The 12,749-nt window shown below is 38.5% G+C and overlaps 1 protein-coding gene across 3 annotated transcripts; it reads right to left on the bottom strand.

Moving 5' to 3' along the window:
- Window positions 1-538: 538 nt before the first annotated feature.
- LOC124170995 (superoxide dismutase [Mn], mitochondrial) lies at window positions 539-11,530 on the bottom strand. Of its 3 annotated transcripts, none has more exons than XM_046550111.1 (6): window positions 11,427-11,530; window positions 11,120-11,218; window positions 10,852-11,045; window positions 10,662-10,778; window positions 5,602-5,781; window positions 539-838 (listed from the first exon to the last, which is right to left on the bottom strand). In XM_046550111.1, the coding sequence occupies exons 2-6, from the start codon at window positions 11,149-11,151 to the stop codon at window positions 690-692; spliced, it is 672 nt and encodes a 223-aa protein (XP_046406067.1). In that variant the 5' UTR covers window positions 11,152-11,218; window positions 11,427-11,530; the 3' UTR covers window positions 539-689. The 3 variants fall into 3 exon arrangements, with proteins under 3 accessions (XP_046406067.1, XP_046406074.1, XP_046406084.1); XM_046550118.1 differs by having other exon boundaries at window positions 11,381-11,445; XM_046550128.1 differs by lacking the exons at window positions 11,120-11,218; window positions 11,427-11,530 and having other exon boundaries at window positions 10,852-11,059.
- Window positions 11,531-12,749: the final 1,219 nt, after the last annotated feature.

Here is a 12,749-nt window from a genome sequence, read left to right as displayed (position 1 = left end):
ACACATTGCTGCATTCAGGAGGCTATATGGGGATATTATTCCTCACCATTGAAAAAAACTTAAGTTCCTCAAAACCAACCACATTCTCCCTTCCACACAGTCCATCAGAAGCTGGACGTTTTCAGAAAATTTGTAAGCCATTAACATTTCCAAGCATATCAACAACCTTTCCATTAAACCTGTTTTCCTAAACCCCCAAATTTTTAACACCACAAAATGGACACTCCTGTCAATAGAAGGAAACATTCTTGAAAAAATAGTATTCAAAGAGGAGCTGCCATCTTCTGAGCATCTAAAGCTGTATCACTTATCCCACAAAGCCAGATAAAAAAGGGTTTAACTGATCCACTAGTTACTGAAATACAACACTTCAAAGTCGGGTATTTCGACTTTTTGCTGACACAGTTCTGTCAATAACTATGGCTGATAACGATTCATATTCTTAGACTGCTGCCACCACACCCTTACTCACTGAAGTCATGCAACAAAAAATGCATATAAGAGGTTCCTTTCCCTAAAAAGCCATAAGACAGTTCTCTTTCGTTGAGAACATTTTATTTACCCCAATTGGTAAAATGCAATTTTTTTACATCTATGAAACACTGGTTTACATACATATCTTTCCCATGGCAACATACCCATGAGAAATTTTTAAGACAACACAGCAAAATTTCACCTTAAACTGATTTTCAGCTGCACTGGGCTTGGTTAAATCTTGCTTCCACATCTTTCCAGTTAGCAATATTAAAAATATTTTTCACATAGTCAGGTCTAACATTCTTGTACTGCAGATAGTATGCATGCTCCCACACATCAATTCCAAAAAGGGGCACAAGACCTGAAATCAAAGAAATTTATATGTATCAAAAAGTCAAGTCACATTCATGCAAATTTATATCAGAAATTACACCAGCAATTGGTGAAATGTAACTATTGAATAAACTTTGCAGGAACATCAATTTCAGATGGCCATTCACCCACAGAACCCCAAATGCTGCTCCTAATATTGAGGCTCCTTTTCTTTGCTCTCTTTTCTCCCACTAACTTCTGTTTCTGTTCATTGTAATCTACTTCTAATATGTTTCCATAAGTCTTTACTAGTGATGGGTCGATTCCAAAATTTTATCGATTCCAATCCCGATTCCGATTCTGACATTTCGATTCCGATTCTACCGATACCGATTCCATCGATTCTGACGACATAGGCTCCAAGAAAAAGACCACTTATAAATACAAGGGAGAGCCCTGAGTAAAGTCATATTCACAGTTATAATTAAGATTAAATACTGCTTATATGAATCGTGTAATATTTGGCCCTTTCAAATTCTCATGCAGAAAAACCAACATGCTCATGCTCAGCCAGCAGGTTTTTAATGTCTCCATGTTACAGTATTACTGCCCGCAGAAAATTGCCTTTTGCTACGTAATTGTGTGACTGGGAAAGTACTTTCCTTCCAAAATTGCAATATTTCGGAAACTTGAAGCATATCATCGATCTTTGTGGATCTTGAAACCTCATGGAACTCAAGTTGCCTAAGCAAATGAACCAAAGAACTTAGCTTTAGTTTTGTAGAGCAAAAAATACCTATACTTCTCTCGTCGTTTAATCAACCTTAAAACTCTTGCTTTTTTAAGTTCAAGAAAGAAACTAAACGCTACAAATGAATATCACATTTGACGGACGCAGTATTAAAAAAGGCTAAAAGATGCCTTGTGATATGAAAACTCTTGCTTTCCCCCCGACTCACCTCTGCGAAGGCGGAGAGGGAAAAATCGGCTGTTGCCTTTCGAGGAAACAGTTCATTTTCCTCTCTCTTAAGCATGCCGAATTAATCTCTTCACTTTACTTCAATACCCGAGCCATATTTCTTATGCGTGGGATGGTTCCCGAAAAATATCCAATCCTTAGTATTTTCAATCGAGTAATGCGTTAAATGGTCAAGTCGATCTATATATAACCCTTTTTAACACCCTCATTTTAGTTTTTTAAGTCAATGAAGACGATTATCCGTGCTTTAAATGACGATTTTCAAGACTAAAGTTTTTAAAAACTTGAAAAATCGGCCTCAGCTACCGAGTTCCGCGGCGTGTAGCTCAGCCTTGACGCGCGATTAAAAAATCGCTCTTATTTCCTTCTTCGCAAAAGTGTTTTTCCAAGTTAGATTTCTGCTTAGTACTTTTTAGAAATCTCTACTTTATATTGTGGTTCAAATTTTCCGAGTTATATTTTTCGCAAACGAAAGATAGTTTCTACTTATGTCAAATTTCAAGTGAAAAACGGGTCGACCATTTCGCGTTGTAAAACCAGACCGATGAAAGCCAAAATCTTCAAAAGTCATTGGAAGTATAGAAAAAGCACCAGGTGTAAGGAATATTGCGTCCTTCATTCCATAAAAATCATACCAACGCAACACCACCTGGATAAATTTAAAAATTTTCGAGGACTAACGAGATCGCGCGTGGTTTTGAAAAGTTGGTCATGTTTGGGCCACTGTATCATCACTAAAGCGTCGTATTTAGGTAAAATGGCATATAAGTATGTATCTGGTAATGATTTATGAGTATTTCCGCTAAGTTTCAAGCCTCTATCCCCCAAAAAGGTGATTTTGGACTTGATTCCAGCATTTTCCGATTTCGGACCGGTGCACCGCGGTGTGCGCCGGGTCGGAAGACGATCGGCCGCCGCGGCTGGCGTAAAGGTATTCGGCGCTAGTGATGAGCGGAACGATTTTCGGATCACTTCGTTACCTGTGACTGCTACTCATCAGTAACGGTGATTCTTAACTGTGATTGCGATCACCGAGGTGAATCACTCTTTAAAGTCATCGGTGATTTGTGGCGCTGCTATTCCTGCTACTTTGTCCAATTCCAAGGAATGAGCTCTTCTCAATAGGAACAAATAAACTTATAGAAAGTTGTAAAATTAGACAAAATATTTTTTTGAGGGAATAGTTCTGATTCCGAGTATATATTACAACAATAAAGTAAATTTGATGTGGTAGAAGAATTGATAAGGGGCAATCATTTTTTGTACGTATTTATAATCAAACCATCATAATTCAAAGCTTCAGCTGTATATTTCGCACAGAATGTCTTATTTATCATTAAATATGAATAAGACGTCGTTATTTTACTGTTGGTAGCATCATGGTAGCTGCCGAAGCTAACTTCACCGTATTCACAGTCGCAGTGATTTCGAGTATTTGGTGATTTAGTCACCGGCAGTGATTTCGAGCATTCGGTGATTCAATCACCGGCAGTGACGGGCAGTGATTTCGAGCATTCGGTGATTTTGTCACCGGCAGTGATCGGCTACTTCTATTCAATCACAGGTGGCGATATATCGCATATCACTTGTTAGTAGCCAGCGCTATCATCACCGAATCCAGTGATTGAATCACCGATCACGGTGATTTCGAATATTGAATCACCGACAGTGACTGCTACTTTTCAGTAACGGTGATTCAATCACAGTTAGCGATATATCGCTCATCACTATTCGGCGCCCACGTCGACAACTGTAGAGTGTACACCAAGCTAAAACTACCAAGCCAAGACATTGGAATGACTTATCGGCTTTAAAAACTGTATTACTACATGAGTTTCATGATAGCACTTCCTGTCGGCAGATTGCTGGACCTACTAGCCTCGAAAGCCCTGTAACCGTAACTTACTCGACATTTGCAATGCTACTCGAAACGCTCGAGTCGAGTACCAACTACTTAAGCGCATAAAAGTACCAACTACTCGACTCTACTCGAACTTTCAAATTACTGTTGGAAACGCGGTCATATTTAAATTTGTGGTCCGAAGTACTACTGGAATCGGAATCGATTTTTCACATTGGCAAGTACTCATTTTCGATTCCGATTCTTGGCCGAGAATCGAGGAATCGAAGAATCGAGGAACCGAACCGACCCATCACTAGTCTTTACTGATTTTTCAGTCACCTCCTTTCATACTTTTTTCTGTACTATTATAAAATAGCTGATAAGACTAGTAATTCCCAGTGATGTAAAGCAAGTGTTGACAACTATGTATGTATGTATGTATTTATTTACTTATTTCTACACTTCTATATTACTTCGTAACTTACAGAAATGAAATCATTACATATTATTATATTTCTTATTACTTTTTTAGAAGCCTTTCTCCTTTTCCATTTCATTTCACTATTCCATTATCTCCTTTTATTTTTCAATTTTGACCTTTGCTGATGACAGTATTCCTTTTTTCCAATTCTTAACTGTTTAATAACCTACTTCAATGATATCTTTGTATTCTTTACCACCTTCATCTCTATCATAGGCATGTAAACATGCACCGCCACAGTAATATCACAATTCCAGTAATATCATTTATAGATCCTAAAAATACAACCCTGAAGCCTACACTCCACAAGTCTCCTTTTCAGGACTACTGCAGGCACTGTATTCTCCACCTTCACTCGTGTGATGAAGAGGTCCAGCCCTCTTCTCTAGTTGAAGAGAAGAATAATTGCTGACGCCCTTTCATCGGTGAACCACAGCATCATTATAAGTTACAGTATCATTTTAGTGGCCCACGTAACCCCTAGATAGAGCAATTAGTGCAACCATACCATAAGTGAAAAAATTGTTACTTGACACACCACAGTGGTCTCCACCTTCACTCGTATATACACATAATTGCTTGGGCCCTTCCATCCTCATGTCAAATAGGGTAGTTTCCTTCATCAAAGAAAACGAAAGGCATTGATTGCGATTCATTACCCACCATTACTGTATTCATAATACATATACAAATTATTTCGTTTTAGAAATACCGGTTTAGACGAATGGCAATGGTCCATTTTTATCCTCATTTGAAAACGACCAGATCGGCGCCCATGCGATGCCACTCCACGTGACGTCACAGGGACCTAGTTTCTACACGAGAAGATAGGAGTTATACATCGTCTGAGGTTACCAATGCATGCATGAGGCACAGAGCTCAGGGAAACATGTCTTAATAATCACTTATTAAAACTGGCTAAGGTCGGAAAGTTTTCTTCATTTGATAAGGTATTAATAATCCTTATATAAGCCAAGCGCTACCAGCCAGCAGGGTACTCAGCTACCCGCTAGCAGCCTGCGTCGTATCAGCGCTCAACTCGCCTCAAGGTCACCTCACAGGGCGGCAGCGGGAACCAGAAATACGTCACACGGAGAGATTTCCCGGCATTCATACTTACGCGTCGCGTTTTCGCGCACTTGAAAATTTTCACTTTTCATTTAATCGCGAAAAATAGATATCGTCATGTAAAAATCTAAAAGCGTGAAATACGTACTCCAGGAGTAATAATCTTTCGATTTAGGCAATAAAAAAATAATAGGAAACAACCCTATTGTATCATATAAATAGGCGGAAGCATTGCTGGTTATGTGATAAAACAGGAGTTTTCACACCTAGCACTGGTAAGCAATAATAAAACAGATATTAAATGCATGCATGCAGGGAAACTTTTGAAAGCAAACATCATTTGGTTATGTATTGAGAAGCAGCAGGGTTATTTAGTTTAAATGCCTAAGTCACATTTAAAATTAAAATAAATCACTACAGAGGAAATTCTAAATTTGTTACCGGTGGTTGCTTCCAAAGGATCCTGGTTAGCACAAGCAGCTAACTGAAGTCTTTTGCTCTGCTTATTGAATCCAAGCCATCCCCAACCTGAGCCTTGAACTCCAACAGCTGTTGCTTGTAGCTGGGTCTTGAAGTTTTCAAAGGATCCAAAGTCTCTGCATATAGCCTGCATGAGGTCACCTAAAAAATCATCACACACACTGAACAAAATTTGCAGCTTACTTTTTCATCAAGTCATATCAGCAATTATGTAATGAAGGAAATTACACATTCAGATTCATAAATGTTTACTCAATATTACATAGGATTTCATTGAAAATTGTCTTTCACAGGCAGTGCCACATTTTCTTTCCACAAGAAAATAATACATATAACACTGTATGCTTCATCAAAATAAAGTTTTCCTAACTGCATTTTTAGGAACTGCATTCACAAATCCAGAAATTTCTTTGGGATCTCCTTTACTAACAGTGCCTGCATAATGGGAATAGGGTAGTTTCCTTCATCAAAGAAAACGAAAGGCCTTGATTGCGATTCGTTACCCACCATTAGTACATTCTTAATATACAAATTATTTGGTTTTAGAAATACCGGTTTAGACGAATGGCAAGGGTCCATTTTATACTCATTTGAAAAAGGCCAGATTGGCACCCATGCGATGCCACTCCACGTGACAGCACAGGGACCTAGTTTCTATACGAGTAGATAGGAGTTTTACATCGTCTGAAGTTACCAATGCATGCATGAGGCACAGAGCTCAGGGAAACATGTCTTAATAATCACCTATTAAAACTGGCTAAGGTCGGAAAGTTTTCTTCAAATAAATAAAAGCGAACAAACTATGTATAAATCCACCAATTTATTTTTGTGGTACTACTAGTTTCGACGCAGCGGCGTCATCATCAGGTACAAAGGCTACAAAGAAACAAACATCCTTATATATCATGTGGTATCGGGAGGAAGAAGGTAGGTGGAAGGGGTGGCTGGGAAATCTGAGGTGTGTGATTGGGCGTTGTGGGAGGGTGGTGAGAGTTGGAGAGGGGTGGGGTGTGGAAGACCGTTGGTCAGGAGTAACGGAAGGTTTTTGGTGACTAAGGTAATGACAGGGGTGTCCGTGGGAGTGGGGGAAGGGGAAGGATTATGGGTTGTTGGTTTTTCCGTGAGGTTCAGGGAGGCTATTAGGAGGGGGGAAAGGTTCTCAAAAAGGATATCATTAAGAAGGGGACGTATCTTGATGAGTCTTCTAATCTCCAACTCTTCTAGCTTGTTCATTCTTCTGCCTTTTTCCTCCCTGTGCAGAATTTTTGGCATGAAATCACTGTTGTGGTTCTCCTCCCACAAGTGCTTGGCAAAGTGGGATTGGGAGAGGTTACAAGTCCGAAAACTCCTCTTGTGTTCCTCCGCTCTCTTTCGGAAAGTGCGGCCCGTTTGTCCGATATACGCTGCAGTGCAATCATTACATTCCAATAAATAAATGCCACTATTGTCCAATGGGTCACTCCTTTCCTTAGTGTTATTAAATAATCTTTTCAGGTTATTGTTGTTATAAAAAGCAATCTTGTACAGGTTTTTAGGGAAAAGGTTGCTCACTTTTTGTGATAAAACACCGTAGAAAGGTAGCTTTCTCCACTTAAATTTTTCCTCCTTTGAGTCCCTTTGCCTGAATAACATTTCTTGTGCTCTTAGGGAGCGTTTTTTTACGAGTATTTTATCCACAAGAGATCTGTTATAACCATTCGTTGCTGCTATTGCTTTGATCGTTTCCAATTCCTTATTGAAGTTCTCTTCCGATAGGGGGATATGTATTAAGAAGTCTATTTATCAAGAAGTGATACGTCGACAACTTTTGGGAAATGTGATGGCGGGAGTCACTGGGGATTACATGATCAGTGGTGGTGGTTTTTCTAAAAATAGCAAATTCAAAACACTTAGCACTTTTGGAAACAGTCACATCAAGGAAATTCAACTTACCACTCGCTTCTTTTTCACATGTGAATTTAATTCTGTCACACTGGTTGTTTAAACTTGTTAAAAAAATGTCTAATTGTCTTTCGGTGCCCGTCCAAATTGCAAAGACGTCATCCACATAACGGAACCAGCAATAGATATTTTTGGTGTTTACCGAACCGCTGTTGAACAGTTTTTGTTCAAAATCGTCCATGAATAGGTCAGCCAGGAGAGGTGACAACGGTGAACCCATCGCTAGCCCTTCCAATTGTCTATAGTATTCACCATTGGATTTAAAATAATTTTGTTCCACGCACACTTTTAAAAGAGACACAAAATCACTGATTACTGATGTTACAGTTCCCGTATTAGAAAGAATTCTTTCTGCCGCTTCAACTGCTTCCAAGGCCGGGACACTAGTGAAAAGATTTTTCACATCAAAAGACACCAGAATGTATTTACCGGGGGGAGGAGTTTTCTTGGAGAGTTGATCACAAAAGTCTTTCGTGTTTCTCACTCCAAACTTAGACTGAAAATTGGTCAACTCCCTAAAACAAGAATTTAGAAAGGCTGCGAGTTTTCTGGAAGGAGCTTTCACACTGGAGATCACTGGCCGTACGGGAACGTTCACTTTATGTATTTTGGGGAGGCCGAAAAAATAGGGGGCTCTTGGATTGATCGTTGTCAATTTGTAAACTTCGCTGGGTTTGATAAGCCTAGGGGCGGAGTTGAGGGATTTTTTCACAATCTGTTGAAAATTTGTCGTTGGATCCCCTGTAAGTTTTATAATTTGGTTATTCTTGATGAAATCGTAGCACTTATTGATGTAGTCTTCCTTATCCATGATCCTTCCTTATCCATTACGATAGAGATTATAAAGTTTTCTTCGTTTGATAAGGTATTAATAATCCTTATTTAAGCCAAGCGCTACCAGTTAGCATGGTACTCTGCTACCTGCAAGCATCCTGCGTCGTATCAGCGCTCAGAGCCTCACCCCAAGGTCACCTCCCTTGCGGCAGTGGGAACCAGAACGACGTCACGCGGGAGTTTTCCCGGCATTCATACTTACCCGTCACATTTTCACGTGCTTGAAAATTTTCACTTTTCATTTACCGCAAAAAATAGATATAGTCATTTAAAAATCTAAAAACATGAAATACGTACTCCAGGAGTAATAATCTTTCGATTTAGGCAATAAAAAATAATAGGAAACCACCCTATTTATGAAATAAAAATAAGAAGCACAGTGTAAAGTTTTGAGAGATAACCGTACTTCAGAAATCTTATCATAACAGAACCTAGTTACTTTTATTAATTTTTAGTGAATGTTGACCTAGAAAAATTTCGGCATACATGCTACTCAAAAGATATGGGAGAAAAATGAATGATTTCCATGTACGGAATTTACAGGCCTAGCTCCTATATCTAGAATAATCAAAATCAAAGGCATTGATGAAAATTTAATTTTGTTTTTACTTTTTGTGTTTAAAATTCAATGATGGCAATACTTATCTGCTGTACTTGTATACTTGATTAAACTTATACTAATGTGAGCACTCCAGTAAATGGTTAAAACAACCAAAACGCAACATAAAAACAGTTTAATGACTGGGGAAATTTTTCATCAGCCTGGAAGACAATGAGTGAAAAAGAGTCCACGGCTGCATTATTCCACAGTCCTTTATCCCTCTCCTCAGGATGGATACTGGGTGAGAGTCCTCTCATTCAGTATCCACCTTCCCATTCCCTAGACCTTTTTCTGACTTTAACTAGTGCCTGGGACACTATCCAAAGTTGAGTTAAATAGAGAAATACAATGGCCCACAATGAATCACGATCAAAAATCACTCTCGCAAACCGCCAAGATGAACGGATGCGATCACATTTGTTCTACCCAATGTTTCAAAACAGAAACAGTGGCTGGCATCTAAATGATGTCGTATTGTCTCTGTGGCATGCAAACAGGCAGCACTAACTGAAATTGGCGAGGCTCAACAATTTCCCACACCATTCAAGCATAATATTGCCACACTACATAATTTATAATTTTTATAAAACCAGTTGGCAAGCTAAAAAATTATTTATACATGATACTCCAACAAAGGAGCAATTTATGCATCAATACAATGAATGGTGAAATATAAATACAATAAAAGGAATAAATACAATGAAAGGTTATGAATTTTCAACAAAGGGACTGGTTTTTGATGAGCCAAGATGGAGCCATTCTTCCTCTGCAATTAATCACCTTTCACCACTCAATAATCCTACAGAAAATATGCTTTACCAAACTTGAGCTCAAAGAATGGTCCTGATAAAAAGAGCAAGGCACAGCTAGCCCAACTTCCCTCTTTTATGACCATTAATGGTCTCCACAGTTTCAAAGCTGTAACTGCAAAGTGTTTCACTTCATATCTCCACAGTTGTGCTTACCTCGCTCCTCTAAAAAAACCACCCAGGCATTTGAGGTAATCACATTAACGAAAGGGAATGCTTTCACGCATCCCACTTCAAAGTCTTATAGTCCATAACTAAACTCAACATTTTGCAATTGCATTGGTGCCTTTTCTAGTTAACCTAGTTTCAATTGGAACCTTTTTGGACTAAATATAGTTCCTATTACGTGCCTTTATGGTTATGCTCCTTCGAGTGAAAACACCAAAAAATTAATAAAAAATGACCCTGTCTTTTTTGCTACTCCACTGCCTTCGTTATGTTGCACATTTCTATTCAGCATCCTGAAATGTGAAGAGGGGTGTGAATGAACTCACCCAAAAAATTAGACAATATTTTTAGCTGAATCTGGGAAAGCGCGATGGAATTGCGATAATTGTTAACTGCATGCTGCATTTAAAATTAAACCTTTCTTTAACATGGAGTGGGTAAATTTCACATTCCTTCAGATTTTGCATTCTGTAACACAATTCTGTCGGCAGTTTATTTTTCCGTATTAATTTTATGATACCTTAGTTGAGGCTGAGGTAATCGTACAAGATTGTTGTAATCAGCATCGACAATTATTAATTTAGTGAAAATTTCCTCGTGACATATAGTTTTCATGCATCAAAATTCAAATTTAAAACACTCTCCTTAAAAATGAAAAAATTACTAACCGCTTGGCTCACCACCACCGTTGGGAGACAGATTACTCCAGAAAATTGAGTGATTTATGTGTCCCCCACCGTTGAATTTCAAAGCTGGAGCAAGAGCAATAATCGCAGACACATCATCTGAAATACACATCACAAATTTATTATTACTGCGAACTAACTGAATCGGTGTCACATTTGATTGCAAACATACTTTTGGCCTTTGCCTCATGCAATTTCTCCTCTGCTACGTTTAAATTAGTGACATAAGTCGCATGGTGCTTTCCATGGTGTAACTTCATTATTTCTGCACTGATCACAGGTTCCAAGGCATTGAAATCGTAGGGCAGATCAGGCAGGCAGTGCTTGAATCTCTTGCTTACATGCGATCCGGAATTCCTTCCACATCTGGAAATTATCATTTTATGTATTCACTACCAATCATTAATGTGGAAGTAAGTCAAAAATTGTAATGTTCATACCGGTAAACGTTAGCAACAGCAGACCGCAGCATGATTATCAAACAGGACAGACGAGCTTGTTATATTGAACTTGGCGAATGAGTATTTCACCGATGCAAGCTAGAAAGAAAACATAAAATTTCGCTTAAATAAACTTACCGATGTTCTCTATGCGGCTTGGGCTCAACGCAACTAACAGCAGGATTAGCTTTGTTATGAGCAAATGGCATTGATTTTTTTCTATTTTAAAAGATCAGCATTAATCAAGGCATAAACTTTGACCTATAGACAAAGAATGTTGAGATGTTTGAGATAATAAGGAACTGACCTTCAATTTCGTCGATTTCGTCTGTTACGTGAACTATCTTCGTTATTTAATTCGATTCGCTGTTGTATAGCTGCTTGCGCTTGTCACGTTTCATTCGTCACACCACTCAGTTGGCGGGACCCTGAAAGATTTCAAATACGAGATTTACTTTGAAAAGGTGAGATTACCAATTTAAGCATTTCGCTTTTAGGAATGTTTACGACAGATGTATTGTTTGCAGGAATTCTTCACCCGTATTAGTTCTGGATTATGCACCTCAGACTCACTGCTAACGACTTAGCAGCTCAACATGCATGTAGTATTACTTGTCCAGAATTATAAGTACTTGTCTAGCCTTCTTTTTTCGTGTTCTTTGTGTGCTGTTGGCGGTAAAATGGGCCGCCGGATTTCTTTATTAAGGCTGAAGAAATAGTACCGCTGATGCTAAATTGATTAATGAGATCAATGAAATTTACTCACTAAGTGATACAATGGGAGGTTTGATTAGGATAGGTTAGGATAGGCCTCACCCTAGCTTTCACCATAATCAACCACAATCATACTGTGGTTAGTTGGAAATTTCCTTTTTCAGTGCCTGGTTATGCCCCCTAGCTTTTTATCCTCCGTAATCAGGGAGGATATCTGTATTTCATTGGTTCCATATATTACTCAAATAGTTTCCATCTAAATTAGGTAACTTTTGTGCTGGCTGGGATAGTGATCAGTTTTGTCTTTCCTCCAAAACACTAGAAAACATTTCATACCAGCAAGCCTTACGCAGGACTAATATGAGGCCATCCACTTGGGAATACAATCAAGTGAAAACCAGTCAATTCCCCCTGTTTTGATGTTTTTTTTGTTTTCATTCTTTCCTGTGGATATTTGTCCTAAAGTTGTGTAAAATATTTAATATTATTATAAAGAGCTTGGATAGTTAAAGTAGAGAGAGTGGAAAAAATAACCTATTCGGTGTAAAGTACTTCACGTGAATGTATGGACCTATAGCCATGTTGCTCTACAGCCATAATAATAAATTACAAATATGGCACATATATGTTGTTTGATGAATATCTGCTGCATGCATCCAAAATCTGACCACAGATACTCAAGTCAGACAGGGAACACCTGACTGCCATTGGAGTATAAATTAAAGAAGTCATCATAAAATTGTAGAATTAAAATTGGAAACTGGTAGAATACAAACTCAATACATATTAACACGTTGCGTACCAGGTCATTTAAATTCCTAAGAACGCCGATTCTGGGTGGAGGTGTTGAGATTGGAAATATGTGCCATGTTCAGCTTAAGGTTGGATGGCGATATTTGGTGGAACTTGTTCGCAG

The sequence above is a fragment of the Ischnura elegans genome, chromosome 1 (genome assembly GCF_921293095.1).
Source record: "Ischnura elegans chromosome 1, ioIscEleg1.1, whole genome shotgun sequence".
Lineage (NCBI taxonomy): Eukaryota > Metazoa > Arthropoda > Insecta > Odonata > Coenagrionidae > Ischnura > Ischnura elegans.
This window is presented reverse-complemented; position numbering and strand designations above follow the sequence as displayed.